Below are 18,273 nucleotides of genomic sequence, written 5' to 3'. Positions count from 1 at the left end.
TTTTTAGAATGCATTATGCATTCATTATAATGCCTTAAGAATACCCTTATAATGTATTATAAATACGGGCTTCATAGAAAGTGTTACCAAAAAATCTTACCAACCCCAAACTTTTGAACGGTAGTGTAACATACACCACAGTTTGTTGTACACAACCACTGTTCAGATGTGTAAGGTAACAGGATGCTTACAAGATCAAGGTCTTCTTTTTTGATTTTATGAAACACCATCTGACTGATGTTGTGTCTCTGCAGTGAGGAGGACAGGGGAACCTCTAAACCCCGATGACTCCGGCACACCAACAAACTCGACTTCTCTATTTACAAATACACAAGGCAAAGGGATGTCAGGATGATACATTTAAGGTAAAAAAGGTAAACAAGAATACATTTTCACAATCTAAAAGGTTGTTGTTTGCCAGAAGATGACACTGTAGAGTTGTACATTTGTGGTACTCATATATCATAATCATGATGAGAATATCAGGTGCTTTACTGACCTTTGGCCTTTGGTGAACAGCACCTGCTGAACTGAAAGACGACACCATCTGATTTCACAGTTTCCTTCTGGTAACACTTGAGCAGCTCCTTTAAACTTCTAAAATTCTTTTTGGTTCCACTAAGATTGTAGTCGCCATTCTCAGACCTGGTGATCAGGCAGTGTTTGTACTCTACATCCTCATACGCCTGGTGGAAAGAAAAGCTGATGTCAAGAGAGATTCAAGAAATGTAGACTAGCATTCAAATATTAGGGGTAAGTAAGATATATATTTAACTTTCTATTCAAAAAATCCAGAGTATCATGGTTTCCACAAAAATATTAAGTAGCACAACTGTTTGAACATTTTTATAACAAATGTTTTTTGAGCTACAAATCAGCATATCATGATTTCTGAAGGATCATGTGACACTAAAGACTGGAGTAATGGCTGCTGAAAATTCAGCTTTGCCTTCACATGAATAAATTACATTTTAAAATATATTTCAAATAGAAAACAATTGTTTACAATTGTAATAATATTTCACAATATTTCCGTTTTACTGTATTTTGGATCAAATAAATGCAGCTTCGTTGATCAAGATTCTTTCAAAAACAAAAAAAAATCCTAACAACCCCCAAACTTTTAAACGGTAGTGCATGAAGTTCAGGATTACAGTGGAGGAATATTCAGTCTGAAGTACAAATTGCTAAATTGACAATTTATTATGTTTTTTTTTTTATTATTAATAAGTGCTTAGCAAAAACATACCCCAACAGCAAGAGTCAGGAAGTATTTGTTGAAGTCTTTGGGGCTGCACCGGAGCACGAATAGACCTCTCTGATTTCCTGACTTGCGTAGTTTACTGATTGCAAACTCCATTCTGTCAACACGGGCAGTGAAAACAATGATAATGCTTACAAATGATGCTTGATTGCAAATCTTCGGAGAATTTGATGAATAACTTCACTGGTGCCTGTAAAATTAAATATAAACCAGGGGCAAAAATGGTGCTCTGAATAAATTCTTTCATTTTCATTTGTAAGTATTTCCTGTAGTGCTTACGATATTGGGCCGTGGCAGTAGCTCTCAATGGCCTCCAGCAGATGGGGTGGAACGACATCCTTGCAGAGGTAGTGATGGGCATCCGTGGTCAGTCTGTAGTAGCCATCAATTAGAGACACAAAAGACAACGCCTCCATTGAGGAGGAGAACACCAGCTCCTGTAAGAAAAAAAAAAAAAAATCAAATTTTAAATATTCTCACCGATAATAGCAGGAAGAAATCCAGAAGTTCAAAGTCACTGTGAGCCCCTTTAACATGGTGTGACAATGAAAGGATATCCCAGTGAACAATGCAGCAGAGTTTCTCTTTCACAACAGACTTACTAGAGTTTTTCCATCCTGTCTGTTGATGGAAACAATGCGGTTCATGTTGATACCCTCTTTGCTGGCTTGTCTGATACTGATATCGACAACTTCCCCAAAATCACAATACGTCTGCAGGTCCTTGTGAGAAAAATACAATAGTGTTATGAAATTTCACCAGCAGAAAAAGTAACCTCCCACTTTATTTTGGCATGAGTACAGACATATTAATAAACACAACAAGACTGCTATTTCCTTCAGAATATGCCAATGCATTCATAGCTGCAAAAGAATTCTTTCAAAGTTCCAGGTAGGTTTAGGTTAGGTTTCATGACACGTAGCATGTGTCTTGTTTTCTGCCCACTGCGCAGAAGAATTGACACATGACACAACACAATCTTTGCAGTGTGAAGGCAGCTGTAGATTCTTGAATAGACGCCAGAAACAAATCGCAACTCCAGTAGTAGATCAATTGCAACTCGGTATGTTAATAAAACAATTATATAATTGTGACAATTAGAATTTTAAAGGTCAGAGATCTGTCTTAAAAAGTGTATAGAAAGAAATTACAATAGTGTAACTAAGATTTAAATTATGTAGAAACCAAAAACTGTATAAAGTATGTACACTTTTGTTCAAATGTTTGGGGTCAGTAGAATACAAAAAGACATTTTCACAAAAAGAAATGTTTGGAAATGTAAACTGACATTTCCTACTGACACACTACAGCAAAAGATAGAAATAACTGTTAAAGCCATTTTTTGTCGGTGAAAATACTAATGGCCTAAGACTTTTGCACAGTACTGTATATTAAAAGAGCAATCTGTTATTTAAAATTTTAATCACATTTCACTATATAACTGTTGTTGTTTTTTTTAACTATAATTTTGATCAAAGTAAATGCAGACGTGGTGAACAGTTCTTTCAAAAATGATAATAATCTTAACCGACCCTAAAGTTTGGACCTATAGCGCATGTTAAATGGTTTTCGAATTGTGGAAATTTGTTGAGAAAAATAACAACAGAACTATTAGTGCTGCCTTCAAAACACTATAATATCAAATATCAAATTTAAAAACAGGGTTACTGGCCTGGCTAGACCTCTACTAATCTAAAGACGGATCTGTTTCATCTGAAGTGGGCAGTGGGTCGCTGGGTCCTACAACAAACAGGCTCTCATAAAGAGTTCATAATGTCAAAGCAGTTTAAACATTTACTCACATCACTAAAATATATTTGTGACCATATCAACTTCAATCACACTAGTTTAAAACTCGCTTTGTGTATCAGCATGGCCAAAGGGGAAATGTTATTTTGAAGTATTCATGAATTTGAAATGAAAAGTTTTGGTTCAACATTTAATATTGGCTACCTCAGACTGTGTTTCTTTGTGTCGTTCTCTGCACCACTGGATGCCATGGTCTGCGGAGACGATGATGGTGACCTGTTCGGCCGAGTGCTTTTTGACCTGGAAACATTCGGTGTAGAAGCCAGAGTCCAGAGACTCAAGGCTGATCAGGTATTTGAGCTTTAAGTCGCGGGCTGAGGCTCGGCACTGGCTGAGCTGCTGCACGACTTTCCGAAAGCGATAGCGGATGCGCTTCCTTGTGACAAAATGATAGTCTTGGATTTGCTCCCTCATGTCTTTAGGGAGGAAGAACTTGTAACTGTGAATAAAGCAGATAATAAGAGTTAGTATCAAATACTATATTTTGTTTAGGTAGTCTCGGATGGATGGAGGTTTGTAGACGTGTTTGTACTATATTTTAAAGTTTTTGGGACATGGGACCAATGTTACAACATGTTTTTACCATGAAACCATGGCAGTGTTCTAGATAGTATAGGTAGTGTTAAAATAACATGACAATTTTATTTTAAATAATAACATGAATAAGTATTCGGTACCATGGTGTTTAGTACAAATCAAAAGACAATGTTTCTCAAGATATTAAAGGGATAGTTCACCAAAAATGAAAATTCTGTCATTGTTTACTCACCCTGAAGTTGTTCCAGACCTGTATGAATTTCTTTCCTCTGTTGAACACAAAAAAAGATATTTTGAAGAATGTTTGGAACCAGAAAGTTGACGGTAGCCACTGACTTCCATAGTATTTTTTTATACTACTGAAATCAATGGCTACCGTCAACTGTTTGGTGGTAAAAATATCCTCTTTTGTGCTCAACAAAACACAAATTGGTTTGGAACAAATTGAGGGTGATTAAACGATGACAAGATTTTCATTTTTGGGTAAACTATCTCTTTAATGATAGTTTACCCAATCTAAAGTCTTACACTAAAATGCTGAAAATTATTAGGTTGTGTCTATAATGAATTTAGAATCAGAAATGTTTGGAAAAAAGGCAAATGGGTCCATAACTTTTCACCGCAGATATATGACACATTGACAGGCCTAAATATTAAGAAAATCATTCCATTACTAGTACCTAATGTCATTATAGATGTCCAGTGGGGAGCACTGCTTCTCTTTGGCAATCCTCATCATGTCCAGCACAGCCATGCCAAGGCACTCCTCCTGAACCTCATGGGCACAGGATAGCTTCACCCAGCCGGTTACAAAGTCGCTCCTCCACTGCATAAAACACAAGAGGAAAAACCTGTATCAGCATGACAGTATAAGAAAATGTCAAAAATGTGTGGAAATCAGTGAGAGGGAGAGTTGAATGGCATGGTAGTAACTCTGTGGGCACAAGGTTTGAACAGTTAAGGTCACGAGTTAAGGTCATTTTTAACCCTGGGTTAGCCTCATATTAGTTACCTTAGTCTCATGATTATTACAGTAGGTTCACTGCATGTAGTTCTATAATTGTGGTATCATATATTTAAGATAAACTCAACCCTAAATGGCACATACACTAGCATTCAAAAGTTTGGGGGCTGGTAAGATTTTTAATAATATTTCTAAAAAGTTTATGTTCACCAAGGCTGCATTTAAGTGATGAAAAATACAGTAAAACAGAAATACTGTAAATATTATTACAACTTAAAATAACTGTTTTCTATTTTAATATTTTATTGTGATGACAATGCTGAATTTTCAGCAGCCATTACTGTCTTTGATGAAAGTTTAAAAGAACAGCATTTATATGTAACTCGTTTGTAACATTATAAATATCTTTACTGTCACTTTTGAGCAGTTTAACGTGTCCTTGCTGAATAAAAATCAAAAACAGTCAAAATGATCTAATTAACGGTTTCAAAGTTTTAATTTTAAAATAGGAATAATATACAGACATATACATGAACAGTGTGAAACAATAACCCAGGTTTAAAAATGGTGATCAAACATTAGGGGGATTTTTTAAATTCACAAACTGATATTTGTAGTTGATATAAATAAATCGATTAGAAAGATGATTAATAGATGTTCACAAAATTGTACTGTTTCTGTTACAACTCTCAAAATGCTAATTGTCAGCCAATTAATTGGCCTGGCCGGTATAATGGTCTACAGATAAAAATTACCCTGGGTTAATGATATTAAGTGTTGTTAAGTGTATGCGAAATTTAAAACACTTATTCACCATGGCTCTGGGGTTATACACCAAAAACACCATTTATTAAACATGGTATGTCAAACAAGCATCAGTAAGCAAATATATATATATTTTTTATTTTACATAATGTTTTTCTATTGTAAACTACCAACTACAACACTCATGTGCATTAATATGAGGGTGCCAGAGAAAACCCACATCAGAACTGGGGACTTGTCGGACTTGTAACCCGAAGGTTGCGGGTTCGAGTCTCAGGGATTGTAGGTGGGGGGAGTGAATAACCAGCGCTTTCTTCCACCCTCAATACCACGACTGAGGTGAGACCCTTGAGCAAGGCACCGAACCCCCAACTGCTCCCTGGGCGCCGCAGCAATATGGCTGCCCACTGCTCAGGGTGTGTGTTCACTAGTGTGTGTGTGTGTACTAGTGTGTGTGTGTGTGTGTGCACTTGGATGGGTTAAATGCAGAGCACAAATTCCGAGTAGGGGTCACCTATGGGGAAATGACTCCTGCCTGTGTCACACTTGCAAATTTACAGGACAAACCCATGTAATCCAACTGGGTCAGACAGAGTTCACCTCCAAACACATCACAGCTTAATTTTAAACCCCCATAAGCCTGCTCTCTCAACATGATGGTCGTCTGACTTCCGCTGAAAAAATATTTCTTTTGATGTATTTATCAAGGATATTTCTTGCTCCTTAATAGATTAGCTAAGGATGTAACTTCAGGCTATAACTGTGCAAAACATTTTAGCTAAGCATGCTGGATATATCGCTACCATTCTGGTTATTGGCCAATATTAAGAGATTTTTCTTTTTTATCTTATTATTATTGGTCATCACTGGATATTAAATTGTGCGGCCCATTTTCTTTGTCTTTACATTTAAATTACCTTGCTAATGCTCACTTAAAGGCATTTTTTAATCACATAATAATTAAATAACACTGTTAAAATTTGATCTCAAAAATAATTTCATTTCATCTTTTTTTAGCTCACATTTAAAACAATTTCAAGTTTAGTGTTTTATTTGGACTTTTATTAATGTATTTAAACACAGAAGTCTAGAATTTTAATATCCAGCATTGTGGTTCACTGTGGCTGTGATTTTCTTTCGTTCTTTCTTTCTTTTAATTTTTATTTAACCAGTAAAATACATATACATATATGTCCAGGGAATTACATAAAACTCCAGTGTGGCACACTTAAGTATTCACAAAAACAACATTATTAATTAAATTACAAAAGTGATTTTATAACCTTCATTGGATAAATCCCATATATTCCCCTTATAAAATTAGCTTTGACCAATTTTGACAATAATAGTCAAGTTAAATTACAGAAATTGTAGTAATAATAATAATAATACCCAACCATCAGCAAACATACCCACAACCAAAACATTTTAACCCAAGTGCCAAGTCACTAAATAGCCTGTCTTTATTTTATTCAGCTAAACAAAATCTGAACGTACAGGGGATATATACTCAATCCAATCTCTCCATAGTAGTGAAAACAAATGAGATGGCAATCTTAAAGCATAAGTGCACTTCTCCTTTACCAAAATATAATTTACTATATACAGTCTTCAAGATTAGGCAAAACTGGTTGTAGCCATTTTCTTGTGATTGCTTTCTTGCTTGCTATAGTAAGGTAATTTCAAAGGTGGCTGCGATTTTCATGAAAACATGCACTTCAGACAATGTAAAACACTGAATTATCTTTAATATGTCCTTGCGAGAGTGACACTTAACAAGAGACACTATTATAGTTATGTATAAAAAAAATCAGGGATCAATCACGTTCAATCAGTGACAGTCATCGCATACCAGACTGTTGGTGGAAGACGAACAGGCGCCACAAAACAAGCCTGAGGTGAGACCCTTGAGCAAGGCACCGAACCCCCAACTGCTCCCTGGGCGCCGCAGCAATATGGCTGCCCACTGCTCAGGGTGTGTGTTCACTAGTGTGTGTGTGTGTACTAGTGTGTGTGTGTGTGTGTGCACTTGGATGGGTTAAATGCAGAGCACAAATTCCGAGTAGGGGTCACCTATGGGGAAATGACTCCTGCCTGTGTCACACTTGCAAATTTACAGGACAAACCCATGTAATCCAACTGGGTCAGACAGAGTTCACCTCCAAACACATCACAGCTTAATTTTAAACCCCCATAAGCCTGCTCTCTCAACATGATGGTCGTCTGACTTCCGCTGAAAAAATATTTCTTTTGATGTATTTATCAAGGATATTTCTTGCTCCTTAATAGATTAGCTAAGGATGTAACTTCAGGCTATAACTGTGCAAAACATTTTAGCTAAGCATGCTGGATATATCGCTACCATTCTGGTTATTGGCCAATATTAAGAGATTTTTCTTTTTTATCTTATTATTATTGGTCATCACTGGATATTAAATTGTGCGGCCCATTTTCTTTGTCTTTACATTTAAATTACCTTGCTAATGCTCACTTAAAGGCATTTTTTAATCACATAATAATTAAATAACACTGTTAAAATTTGATCTCAAAAATAATTTCATTTCATCTTTTTTTAGCTCACATTTAAAACAATTTCAAGTTTAGTGTTTTATTTGGACTTTTATTAATGTATTTAAACACAGAAGTCTAGAATTTTAATATCCAGCATTGTGGTTCACTGTGGCTGTGATTTTCTTTCGTTCTTTCTTTCTTTTAATTTTTATTTAACCAGTAAAATACATATACATATATGTCCAGGGAATTACATAAAACTCCAGTGTGGCACACTTAAGTATTCACAAAAACAACATTATTAATTAAATTACAAAAGTGATTTTATAACCTTCATTGGATAAATCCCATATATTCCCCTTATAAAATTAGCTTTGACCAATTTTGACAATAATAGTCAAGTTAAATTACAGAAATTGTAGTAATAATAATAATAATACCCAACCATCAGCAAACATACCCACAACCAAAACATTTTAACCCAAGTGCCAAGTCACTAAATAGCCTGTCTTTATTTTATTCAGCTAAACAAAATCTGAACGTACAGGGGATATATACTCAATCCAATCTCTCCATAGTAGTGAAAACAAATGAGATGGCAATCTTAAAGCATAAGTGCACTTCTCCTTTACCAAAATATAATTTACTATATACAGTCTTCAAGATTAGGCAAAACTGGTTGTAGCCATTTTCTTGTGATTGCTTTCTTGCTTGCTATAGTAAGGTAATTTCAAAGGTGGCTGCGATTTTCATGAAAACATGCACTTCAGACAATGTAAAACACTGAATTATCTTTAATATGTCCTTGCGAGAGTGACACTTAACAAGAGACACTATTATAGTTATGTATAAAAAAAATCAGGGATCAATCACGTTCAATCAGTGACAGTCATCGCATACCAGACTGTTGGTGGAAGACGAACAGGCGCCACAAAACAAGCCCACTCAGTAGAGTCAGAGAGCTGCCAGCATGAGTTTTCTTTATTTATCATTCGTTTAAATAGGGGCCTTTATCCGTGCAGATATACACTGTCATAATTCACATTTGCACACTCTAAACCCGAAACCAAGACTGCCTTTTCTTTGAGAAGATAATCTAGGTCAAATTGTAATTAAATTATATATGGATGTGTTCAATTACCCAAGATATGCTCAGATTTCAGGCCAAGTGAAACGTAACTGTAAAACACTGTTGCTATTGTGATTCAAAATCCATGACAGCACAAACAACACTTAATTCACAATTAAAGGTCATTTCTTTATTGCAAAGCTGATGTGGGGAAGCCTCACCTGAGCAAAAATATAAGACATAACATAGTCATCCAGGATAGGACTCTCAGATCCTTTAGTCACTCCATAGCGGTACGCTCGGGACGCCCCACAACTGTACCAGCCGGGAAAATAGTACCTGACAGAAAATATCACAGTCACTAAATTGCAGGCTGAAAAAATTGAGATGGAGAAAACAAAAGCCATAAAATAATATTATTACGTTACCTAATTCTGAATAACAAACTCTCGTTGGCTGTTTCGTCTAAATGGAGAACATGATTGGGTGATAACCAGACCCTTTCATCTTCTTTGTACAGTCCGAACAGGCTGCAGTAGACTGGAGACACTCCTATGAGAAACACATGAAGATAAAGAACAGGTGCTAATGAGACAAGAGAGACAGACACAACATTAGTCTTATGGCCCAAACACAAACAATTTTTCACACCAAAACAGCCCGTGTAAAGTGACAGTAAACAGTAAACACAGGTGGACTGACAGGATCTTATATTATATAAGCCATCAATACTGCACCAGATTGTGAGATGTGAGAATCCCCAACGTGTCCCCAATAACTAACTGTTTACACAATAATCTCAGTAAGTACAATAAAACATCTTCCCCTCATAGGTATAAAAAAACTGAAGACACTGTGTTATCAATAATCAATTTGTATGAGTATTAAATAATGTCAGGTGGGTAAAGCCTTTTTTTTTTTGGGGAAATTCACTTCAACACGTGTCCTAACCAGGCGCAACGTGACAAGTGTTCCTATTTCTGTTCACACTGAAAGTGAAAATGTTGTGTAACTCACCATCATTTTTGTTTGATATACAGCTGTGAGCATCACAATTTTTGATCAAATGAAACTTCACAGTGAAAGGGCCTACCCAGTGCAACAAAACAAATATAGATACCAAGCAACGGATAAAATGTCTAAGATGTTTGTCACAGTCATGTTTCCTTTGGACAAAAACTTCATGGAAGAGATTTATCATATTGCATCTAGGCAAAACACAGTGCTTACTGTGTTGAATAATGTGTTATTCTTGATCAGAATGTATAATTCACATTTACTTTATAAAGTCAACATACATTTTTAGCTTCTTTTCTATATTACATGATGGGCATGACTGACCGCACTCCTTGGCAGTGTTGATGATGAGCTGTTCGGTAACGTATTCTCCCGGTGGGTAGCAGAGGGGGGCGCAGTTAGAGTCGCTCTGGCTGCTGTGGTAGAGGTGGATCCTGAGAACGGTGGGCTGCTTCGGGCCAAGCTCCTCATGGTGGACGTCACCGTTCTGGTAAAGCGGCTCACAGACAGCTGTCTCCATGTCCATCACAGAGACACAAGCCATGAGAGACAAAAGAGCAACATTCACCTGGTGGTGGACATGTGGAGAAAGAGAACACAGTCAGATTACCAATAGATGACCGGATGGCTACTAATATGGCAGAACATGCTTTTGTTGCGCAAAGACAATACAAGGAAATGAACAGATTATCAAGCTCCTCCTTCAAATGAATGCAGAAAATCTGAGCATCAGTGCAAATGCAAATTTCACCTCCAAACTTCACATCCAAAGTCTTTTGAGGACTTCAGATCAGAACCAATTCATTTGATCACATCTACCAACAAATTTTAAAGCCTTGAAATAAATAAAAAAGGACTTATTAGGAAAAAAAAAAAAAGTAGAGGTGAACAATATATCAGGAAACGATATGTTATTGTGCAATAATTGGGAAAATTAAATGATTATTGATGCCGATAGTGGAATTAATGCCATTGGTTATTGTTAATGGTAATTTTAACCAACAATTTGCTAGGTACGATATACTAGCTTGTACCAATTTTGTGTACGTACGACCTAATTCTTGTTTCATGTGTTCAGAATGTAAGCATGAACTGAACTGATATCCTGACGCTTCGTAAGATTAATTTAAAGATATGTCAAAAGCTTGTCAAAGCCATATGATCTGTATATAACCAGTGGGCTGTTCTCACTATTCTTAATTGTTTTTTTTAATTGGTCAGACAGACATCCCTGGCCCTCCACTCTTTTTGAACACATAAATGTGTCCTGTGTGAACACTCGCATATCTATATTTGTGTTTTTTCACATACGTTCATGTGTTTTTTTACATAAATTATTTTCTAAATCATGAAACAGACCATTTTTAATTTGTCAGCAATTTCAAAAGCTAAGTTAAAAGTTATATTTAAAGGGGTCCTATTATGCTCTTTTACGAAGTCTTGATTTTGTTTTGGGGGTGTACTAGAACAGGCTCTCATACCAGGTTGTTCGAAAAACAGATTATTTTTCACATATTTTACATTACAACATCTCTCTCCACAGTCTGGCATGAACGGCTTGAATAATAATAAAAAATAATAAAATAATGGCGCCTGGTCGGGAAATGACATGCCCCTTACTACTGCGAGCTTCAGTGTATCCTATTATGCTCTTTTACAAAGTCTTGATTTTGTTTTGGGGGTGTACTAGAACAGGCTCTCATACCAGGTTGTTCGAAAAACAGATTATTTTTCACATATTTTACATTACAACATCTCTCTCCACAGTCTGGCATGAACGGCTTGAATAATAATAAAAAATAATAAAATAATGGCGCCTGGTCGGGAAATGACATGCCCCTTACTACTGCGAGCTTCAGTGTAAATATTGCGTCAATATCAAATCAATTTTATCGCGATTTAAACCCAGATGATTGTAACCACTCTAAGTTCGTCTGCCTTGAGAAAATTAGCGCGTCTCCGGCATAGTGATAACACTCGTTGCCTTCTCTAGTGCAGCTCTCAATGTGAAAGCACGCAGGTGATGGAGATTTACCGCTGATTACAGAACCGGCTTTCTGACAAGATGCGCGTTAAATATCGCATGCGATTTATCGTGCAGCCCTAGTTTTAATGTAAACTATAATGGTGTCTATTTGATGGATTCTATTGGTGGGATGTAATCTGGCAGATGGCAACCAATAGAACAACAGTAATTCCTATTGGAATAATGCCCAAAACAAAAAGGAATTTTGTAATAGTTTAATGGAGACTATAAGAATTTCTGTGATGGTTTCTATTGTTTTTGTCAGCAGGGTAATGATACCCATACTGTGCTGCACATTATTGGCAATATTGAGCTGAAGCTTGACTTTGCAAATTTAAAATCGCAAATCAAATCGCAATAGCAATATCTGTCAAAAAAATCGCAATTTGATATTTTCCCCCAAATCGCACAGCCCTACCGAGCGGTGTGACCAACTCAACAGCGCAGGGAGGATGTGCTTGCCACTGCATGGCGCTGAACAAAGTTTTCATTAACAGACTTCAATAATGATTCCATAACCATCACTAGGGGTGGACGATATAGCCTCAAAATTATATCAAGATATTTCAAGAATATTTGCGATAACGATATTTATGACGATATAGAAAAAAAAATACGGAACGTTTTATTGGTGATTGCAGCTGGCAGGCAGCAGTTTGAATGATAGGACTAGATGTTATGATCCCAATATCCAGCACCATTTAGCCGCACCATATAACATTTTCCCTTCGCTGTGAGCAGAACACAGTGGGACGCAGCAATTGTTATGCTCTGATTTTGGTTCAGCAAGAATCCAGGATCATGGCCTAAGGTTCTTGCCTCAATACCCAATAATCAGTCGTGAATTTACAAGTGCTTTATGCGTGACTGGGGAACAATAAGAAAAAGGACTAGTATGGTAAGATGGATAGATGAAGACGGTATAATTCTTTGCTGCAGTCATCGGGTGGGGATCCTTGACGTTTTGATGATATGTTATGCTGTACATGATGTGTACTTATCTTTCATGATGTTGCCAGGACGGACACCTTTTCTGATGTCCATCAGATCCCAGTTTCTGTGCGAACTTTAGCCTGGGTGAAAAATGCCTTTTGTTGAGGTGATGTTGCCAATGACACTTGTATGGTGTTTCCACCAATGCAACACATCATCAGTTGTGTACCCCAGCCTCATTGGGTGTTTTGGCCCTTTATCACAATTTTATTAGTGCAAACAAGCAGACCGATCGGTGTATGCCTACTCTTGCCTAAATTTCAGGCGTGGCTAGTTGCATCTCAAACAAGCCTATTTACACTGCACGCGTCTGCGGTGCGTTACGGCTCCTACACGGCCACTGGAGCTGATCGCGGCCACTCTAGTCAATGCTTGTGTTTACACTAGCCGCACTGCGGCACGTTTCAGAAGCGTCCCAGAAGCAGCTCTCCACGCCACTTCGCTAAAGATAGGCGCCTCGCCTATTTTTGACAATAAGAGTGTGCGCTCTAATACGCTCTAGAATCAGTCTGCGCAGTGCTGCTTCAAGTCGAACACACCGATTGGGTTTGTGGTGGTGTTGTTGTGTGCACTAGGGAACGTAAATGCGCCATACGTCATCGCGTCGCTATATCATTGATATCGCGATATGACACTTTTTTTAATCATGAAAAATTTATACCGGTATTATCGTGGACAGTATGATATGGCACACCCCTAACCATCACCCTTCAAATAACAGCATCTATGCAAAGCCTGTATTCACTAGGGTTGGTTATTGTTCGGATTTCAGTGAGCACATTTACATGCACAACAATACGCTGATAACTCACAAAAGTCAGCTTACTGACATAACCCGTTGTCCCCGGTTTACATGCAAACCAATAACCTAAACAGCGTTTACAAGACTTTATTAATAAATCAGCTTATTTCCCGGTAGTGATAGGAAAACATAATTTGTAACTCATGCGTGTTTTTAACGTAAACTTGTGTGTGAATGAGAACTTAGTTTAGTACTCACATGCTGTGACAGCCGCTTTCTGTACGTGTGCTTCGGATGTGTGTGCTCAGAAAACAATATACAAGAAGTTTAAACTAATATGGTTTAAAACGCATGATTTCAGCGTGATAATCAGAACCAAAACAGATGTTTTTTAGCAGGTACGAGCTGTAATGGCGCAGCTCTATTCTGGAAAAGGGATCTGTGGGGTATTTTGAGCTGAAACTTCACAGACACATTCTGGGGACACCAGAGACTTATATTACATATTGTAAAAAGCAGCATAATATGTCTCCTTTAAGCATAATCAGGTTAAGAAAGTGCATGTAAAACGCACTTAGTGATTATGATTATAATTCTGCTTATTGAGTCCCAGATTTTAACCTATTCCAGTAAGGTATACAAACTAGGGATGCACGAATAATCAAAATTAAATCGCAAAGGTGATAAATCGGCAGAAGCTGTGATTGTCATGCATATCTTTCAGTGAAGCACGGTTCTGTGATCAGTAGTAAATCTCCATCTGAAGGCCAGAGGGCACTCTCGTGCAGAAATTCCAAATACACCCTGCAGAAGAAATCCAGGAAATCCCTATAGCGGTTGCTGAATATACATAAGATTTAACTGCTTTCATGGATTCAATGTGACTAATAAACACATGACTACGACATAGACCTATATGGTTTATCTGAATTAGTCTTATAATTTTTATTATAATAAAGTATGTACTAATGCAATGCTAATCTACATAGCCTTTATCACTGCTTAGGGTGTACTCACACTAGGCACGGTTGCCTTGAACCGAGCCCAAGCGCGATTATCCCCCCTCCCCACTCCCCCACTGGCCTGCACTCACACTTGCACTACACTTTCCGGGCCGGAGCACGCTTACGTCATGTACGAGATAATGGAGAAAACCACTTTCGCTAATATTCTGCCGAATAATTAATAATAATCTATAATTTATGCTGTGCATTGATTTTCACTTGTATGTATCAGATGATTATTACGGAGGCAGCTGACGTTAATTAAATAATTTGCAGCTTTACTCGCAAACTACATTTCCTGTTCATCAATAAGGTGAGAACCAGAGCCATTATAAACCTAAATATACTTGATTGAATTAAATAAATTGAAAAGTGTAGTGTACTAGTAGTAGTAGTAATAGAATATGTTTGCGGTCGTAATGATGACAGTAGTGCACACAAAACAGTATCTGTTCCGTGCTCTGGCACGGTTAGCACTCACACTGAATGCTTACCACGCCCGAGCCCAATCGAACAGTGCCCTGGCCCACCTCTTCCAACCAGGCCAGGGACGGCTAAATGAACCGCGCCCGAGCGCGGCACGGAACGCTGACACTAGTCAAACAAACCGGGCTTTGGGGGTCAAACGCGCTCGGGCACGGTTCAAAACGCCTAGTGTGAGTACATCCTTAGAATACTATGAAATATGTTGTGTGCCTTATTCTGTGTAAGAAGCCACATCATCTCACAAAAGGATTTATTTCAAACACACGACTGACGTTATGAAGTGAGTTTGGAGTAAAAATGTTATTAAATGTGGTATTTTAACGTGCTTTCAGATGGAACAGCATTCACTACACAGAGCTGTAGTTCACTAACAAGAACTACAGCTCTGTGTAGTAAATGCTGCTCCATCTGAAAGCACGTGATGGAGATTTACTACTGATTACAGAACCGGCTTTACTGACAAGATGCGCATGAAAACTGCATTTGATTAATCGTGCAGCCCTAATACAAACATCAAACATTTCGATATCAAGCACATTTATTCTGTGTCTTTTTGCAAAACATTCTGTTGCAACCGAATACTGTGAACAAAAAAAAAATCAGCAGCCTACAGGACAAAAATCAGCAGCATAAAGAACACTTAAACGAAGGAACTAGACTAACTAATATAGATTTCAAACATTATTAAATACAAGTAACAGTCAATAATAGAATAATAACACAAACAAATTAGCAATAGCACATAAATAAAACTAAAGGTTCAGGAACAGAAATTGAAATCAAATGTAATCAAGTGTAAAATAACACTGGTTTTCTTTTTATAAATAAAATATAAATTAATCCTTAGTAAAGTTTCAAAAGTTATTCAGCCAAAATCAGCGAGTGAATTTCTTATTCTTTTGTTCTTTGATTAACATTAATGGCACAGACTGCATCAGGAATATTAGGCTGCTCTCACTTTAAGGCAAAATGCATAAATTCAACATACTGTTTACACATGCATTTTCTTTCTCAACCATTTACATTAATTTAAGACAAAGCAGACTATTTTTACGAGGATATTTTGACAATTTTCTGTGTATTTGTTCACTGAAGTGCAAGACGACGCAAAAGAGAACTCAACTCAGTATTCACACACTATATGAGAGGCGGCTTTTTGAAAGTGTGCAAGTGCTGAATTGAGTTCTCTTTTATGTCTTCTTTGCGTCAGTGGGTTAAAATCACATTAATATGTGCACACGTGAATCGATAAGCTGAATTGAAATGTGCATGTATTGTATCATCCACGGTTTTAGAAAATTGGAACCGTTCGCGACACCCAACCATAGTATTCATAAACATTCATAAAACACCAGGAAAAATGTCAGCCTGAAATCTAGGCCAGGTTTCTGATCACCCAATACCTGTCATTGATGGATGTAAATGTGTTGCAAAAGTTCAGAACGAGTCATCTTGGCTTCAAATAATGCTCTTTGTGGACTTTTAAGTGTAGGGCTTCAAGAGTTACAGTACATTTTCTCTTGTATCTTATCAGGCTTTTGAATTCAATCAATATAGAGACATCTTACGTACAAACTGCACAACTTGACAACCTTAGAACCTCAAAACAAGTCTGTCAGACTGCACATTCACAAAACATATGATGAAACAAGCTGCACTTCTAATCTACTCTATAATACTGAACAGAAGATCTAGAGAACAGAAAAGAGCAAAGACCTTTAACAGAGTGATGATCTGCAGAAAAACACTAAAGTGAGTGAGCTCAACTTCCTGTGGGGGAGATTTTTTTTATGAAACATCACCTTCAAGCACGGGTGCCTAACCACAACACATGCTTTATGCCTAACATGACCATTTTGCAATGTGAAAACTATTACGTGGTCAAGATGCAAAGGCAGATTTGAGCTGACAGAGGTTTATAAGAGTTCCTTTTAAAGAAACCAGTATATCTTGTATAAAAATCTTGTATCTTGTATAAAATCTTGTATAACCAGGCCAGGAACAGACTAACAAAGCTATACTTCTATTTCTGTATATAGTACATTATTAAATTTTTCTTTTTTATTATATTAGTGTTATATTACATCCCTACTGTGTTATTCCTATGTATGTCTGCACTATGTTTGTACTTTCTTCTACACTGGAAGCTCCTGTCGTCAAGTCAAATTCCTTGTGTGTGTAAACATACTTGGTAATAAAGCTCTTCTGATTCTGATTCTGATTCTGATATGGGCGTTTCTTTAACTACAGGCACTTTTGCGTCACAGGGGTCGATTTTGTATTAAAATATTTTTAAAAAAGACTTAATCTTTAGTCATTTTAAAGAATGAAGTGCACATACATTTTTTTTTACCATGCCATCATGAGTTTTTGCTACTTTCCAGACCCAGACTTTGAATCTTAAACTATATATAAAAAAATAACACATTTAAGCAAGACATTGCAGGCATAGCTACAGTGTTTTTTTTTTTTCATGCACTGGTCAATTTTGAGATTTTGGGGTATTTTGCTTGCTTCTTTCAGACTAGTGGAAAGAAAACATTCACAACACATTAGTGCTGGGCGGTATGACCAAAAATTTATATCACGGTATTTTTCAAAATTATACCGGTTTCACGGTACAAGACGGTATTTTTTTTTCATGCATGACCGGGTGTTAACCATATTTTCTACTGATTGAGAGAGGAAATACTGCAGTATATTGACTTAGAATGCCCCATTTTACTGTCATGATGAGTGAATATTGTCAAAAAATACCACACTAAATAGTGACTAAACACGACTTTTAATACATGTTAACCAGGAGTCACTCTCATTTATAATCGAGGCATCGTCTGATAAAATCAACATGCATCTACACTAAAGAGCGGCTATGCGGTTGTTTTGGCTATATTACTTTTTTGTCTCATGCAGCGCACTGCCTGCGTCTGAGTGACTAAAAACAAAAAATCGCGCGAATATGAACGTGATTTTGCGCAGCTCATCAGTGAACAACGGCTCGGTGTAGTTAATGCTGCTCAATGTGAAAGCCCGCAAGTGATGGAGATTTTCCGCTGATTACAGAACCGGCTTTACTGATAAGATGC

The 18,273-nt window shown here is 37.1% G+C and overlaps 1 protein-coding gene across 4 annotated transcripts in view; it reads right to left on the bottom strand.

The window, feature by feature from the left end:
* LOC107672564 (tyrosine-protein kinase JAK2-like) overlaps window positions 1–18,273 on the bottom strand; it is a 36,598-nt gene that overhangs the window by 10,640 nt on the left and 7,685 nt on the right. For 3 of the 4 annotated variants that reach the window (XM_016465806.1, XM_016465804.1, XM_016465805.1), the window contains exons 2-11: window positions 10,261–10,504; window positions 9,348–9,471; window positions 9,141–9,258; window positions 4,291–4,436; window positions 3,218–3,512; window positions 1,867–1,986; window positions 1,544–1,701; window positions 1,250–1,361; window positions 500–686; window positions 192–316 (exon numbers count right to left, since the gene is read on the bottom strand). In XM_016465806.1, the coding sequence (XP_016321292.1) occupies window positions 192–316; window positions 500–686; window positions 1,250–1,361; window positions 1,544–1,701; window positions 1,867–1,986; window positions 3,218–3,512; window positions 4,291–4,436; window positions 9,141–9,258; window positions 9,348–9,471; window positions 10,261–10,480 (1,605 nt within the window). In that variant the 5' untranslated portion in view covers window positions 10,481–10,504. Of the gene's footprint in view, window positions 1–191; window positions 317–499; window positions 687–1,249; window positions 1,362–1,543; window positions 1,702–1,866; window positions 1,987–3,217; window positions 3,513–4,290; window positions 4,437–9,140; window positions 9,259–9,347; window positions 9,472–10,260; window positions 10,505–17,693; window positions 17,706–18,273 lie in introns of all 4 variants that reach the window. The other variant, XM_016465807.1, reaches the window with a different exon arrangement.

Source organism: Sinocyclocheilus anshuiensis, unplaced genomic scaffold, assembly GCF_001515605.1.
Source record: "Sinocyclocheilus anshuiensis isolate Anshui unplaced genomic scaffold, SAMN03320099.WGS_v1.1 scaffold176, whole genome shotgun sequence".
In the NCBI taxonomy this organism is placed as follows: Eukaryota; Metazoa; Chordata; class Actinopteri; order Cypriniformes; family Cyprinidae; genus Sinocyclocheilus; species Sinocyclocheilus anshuiensis.
Note: the sequence above shows the minus strand (reverse complement) of the source record. Positions and strands in the feature narration are given on the sequence as shown.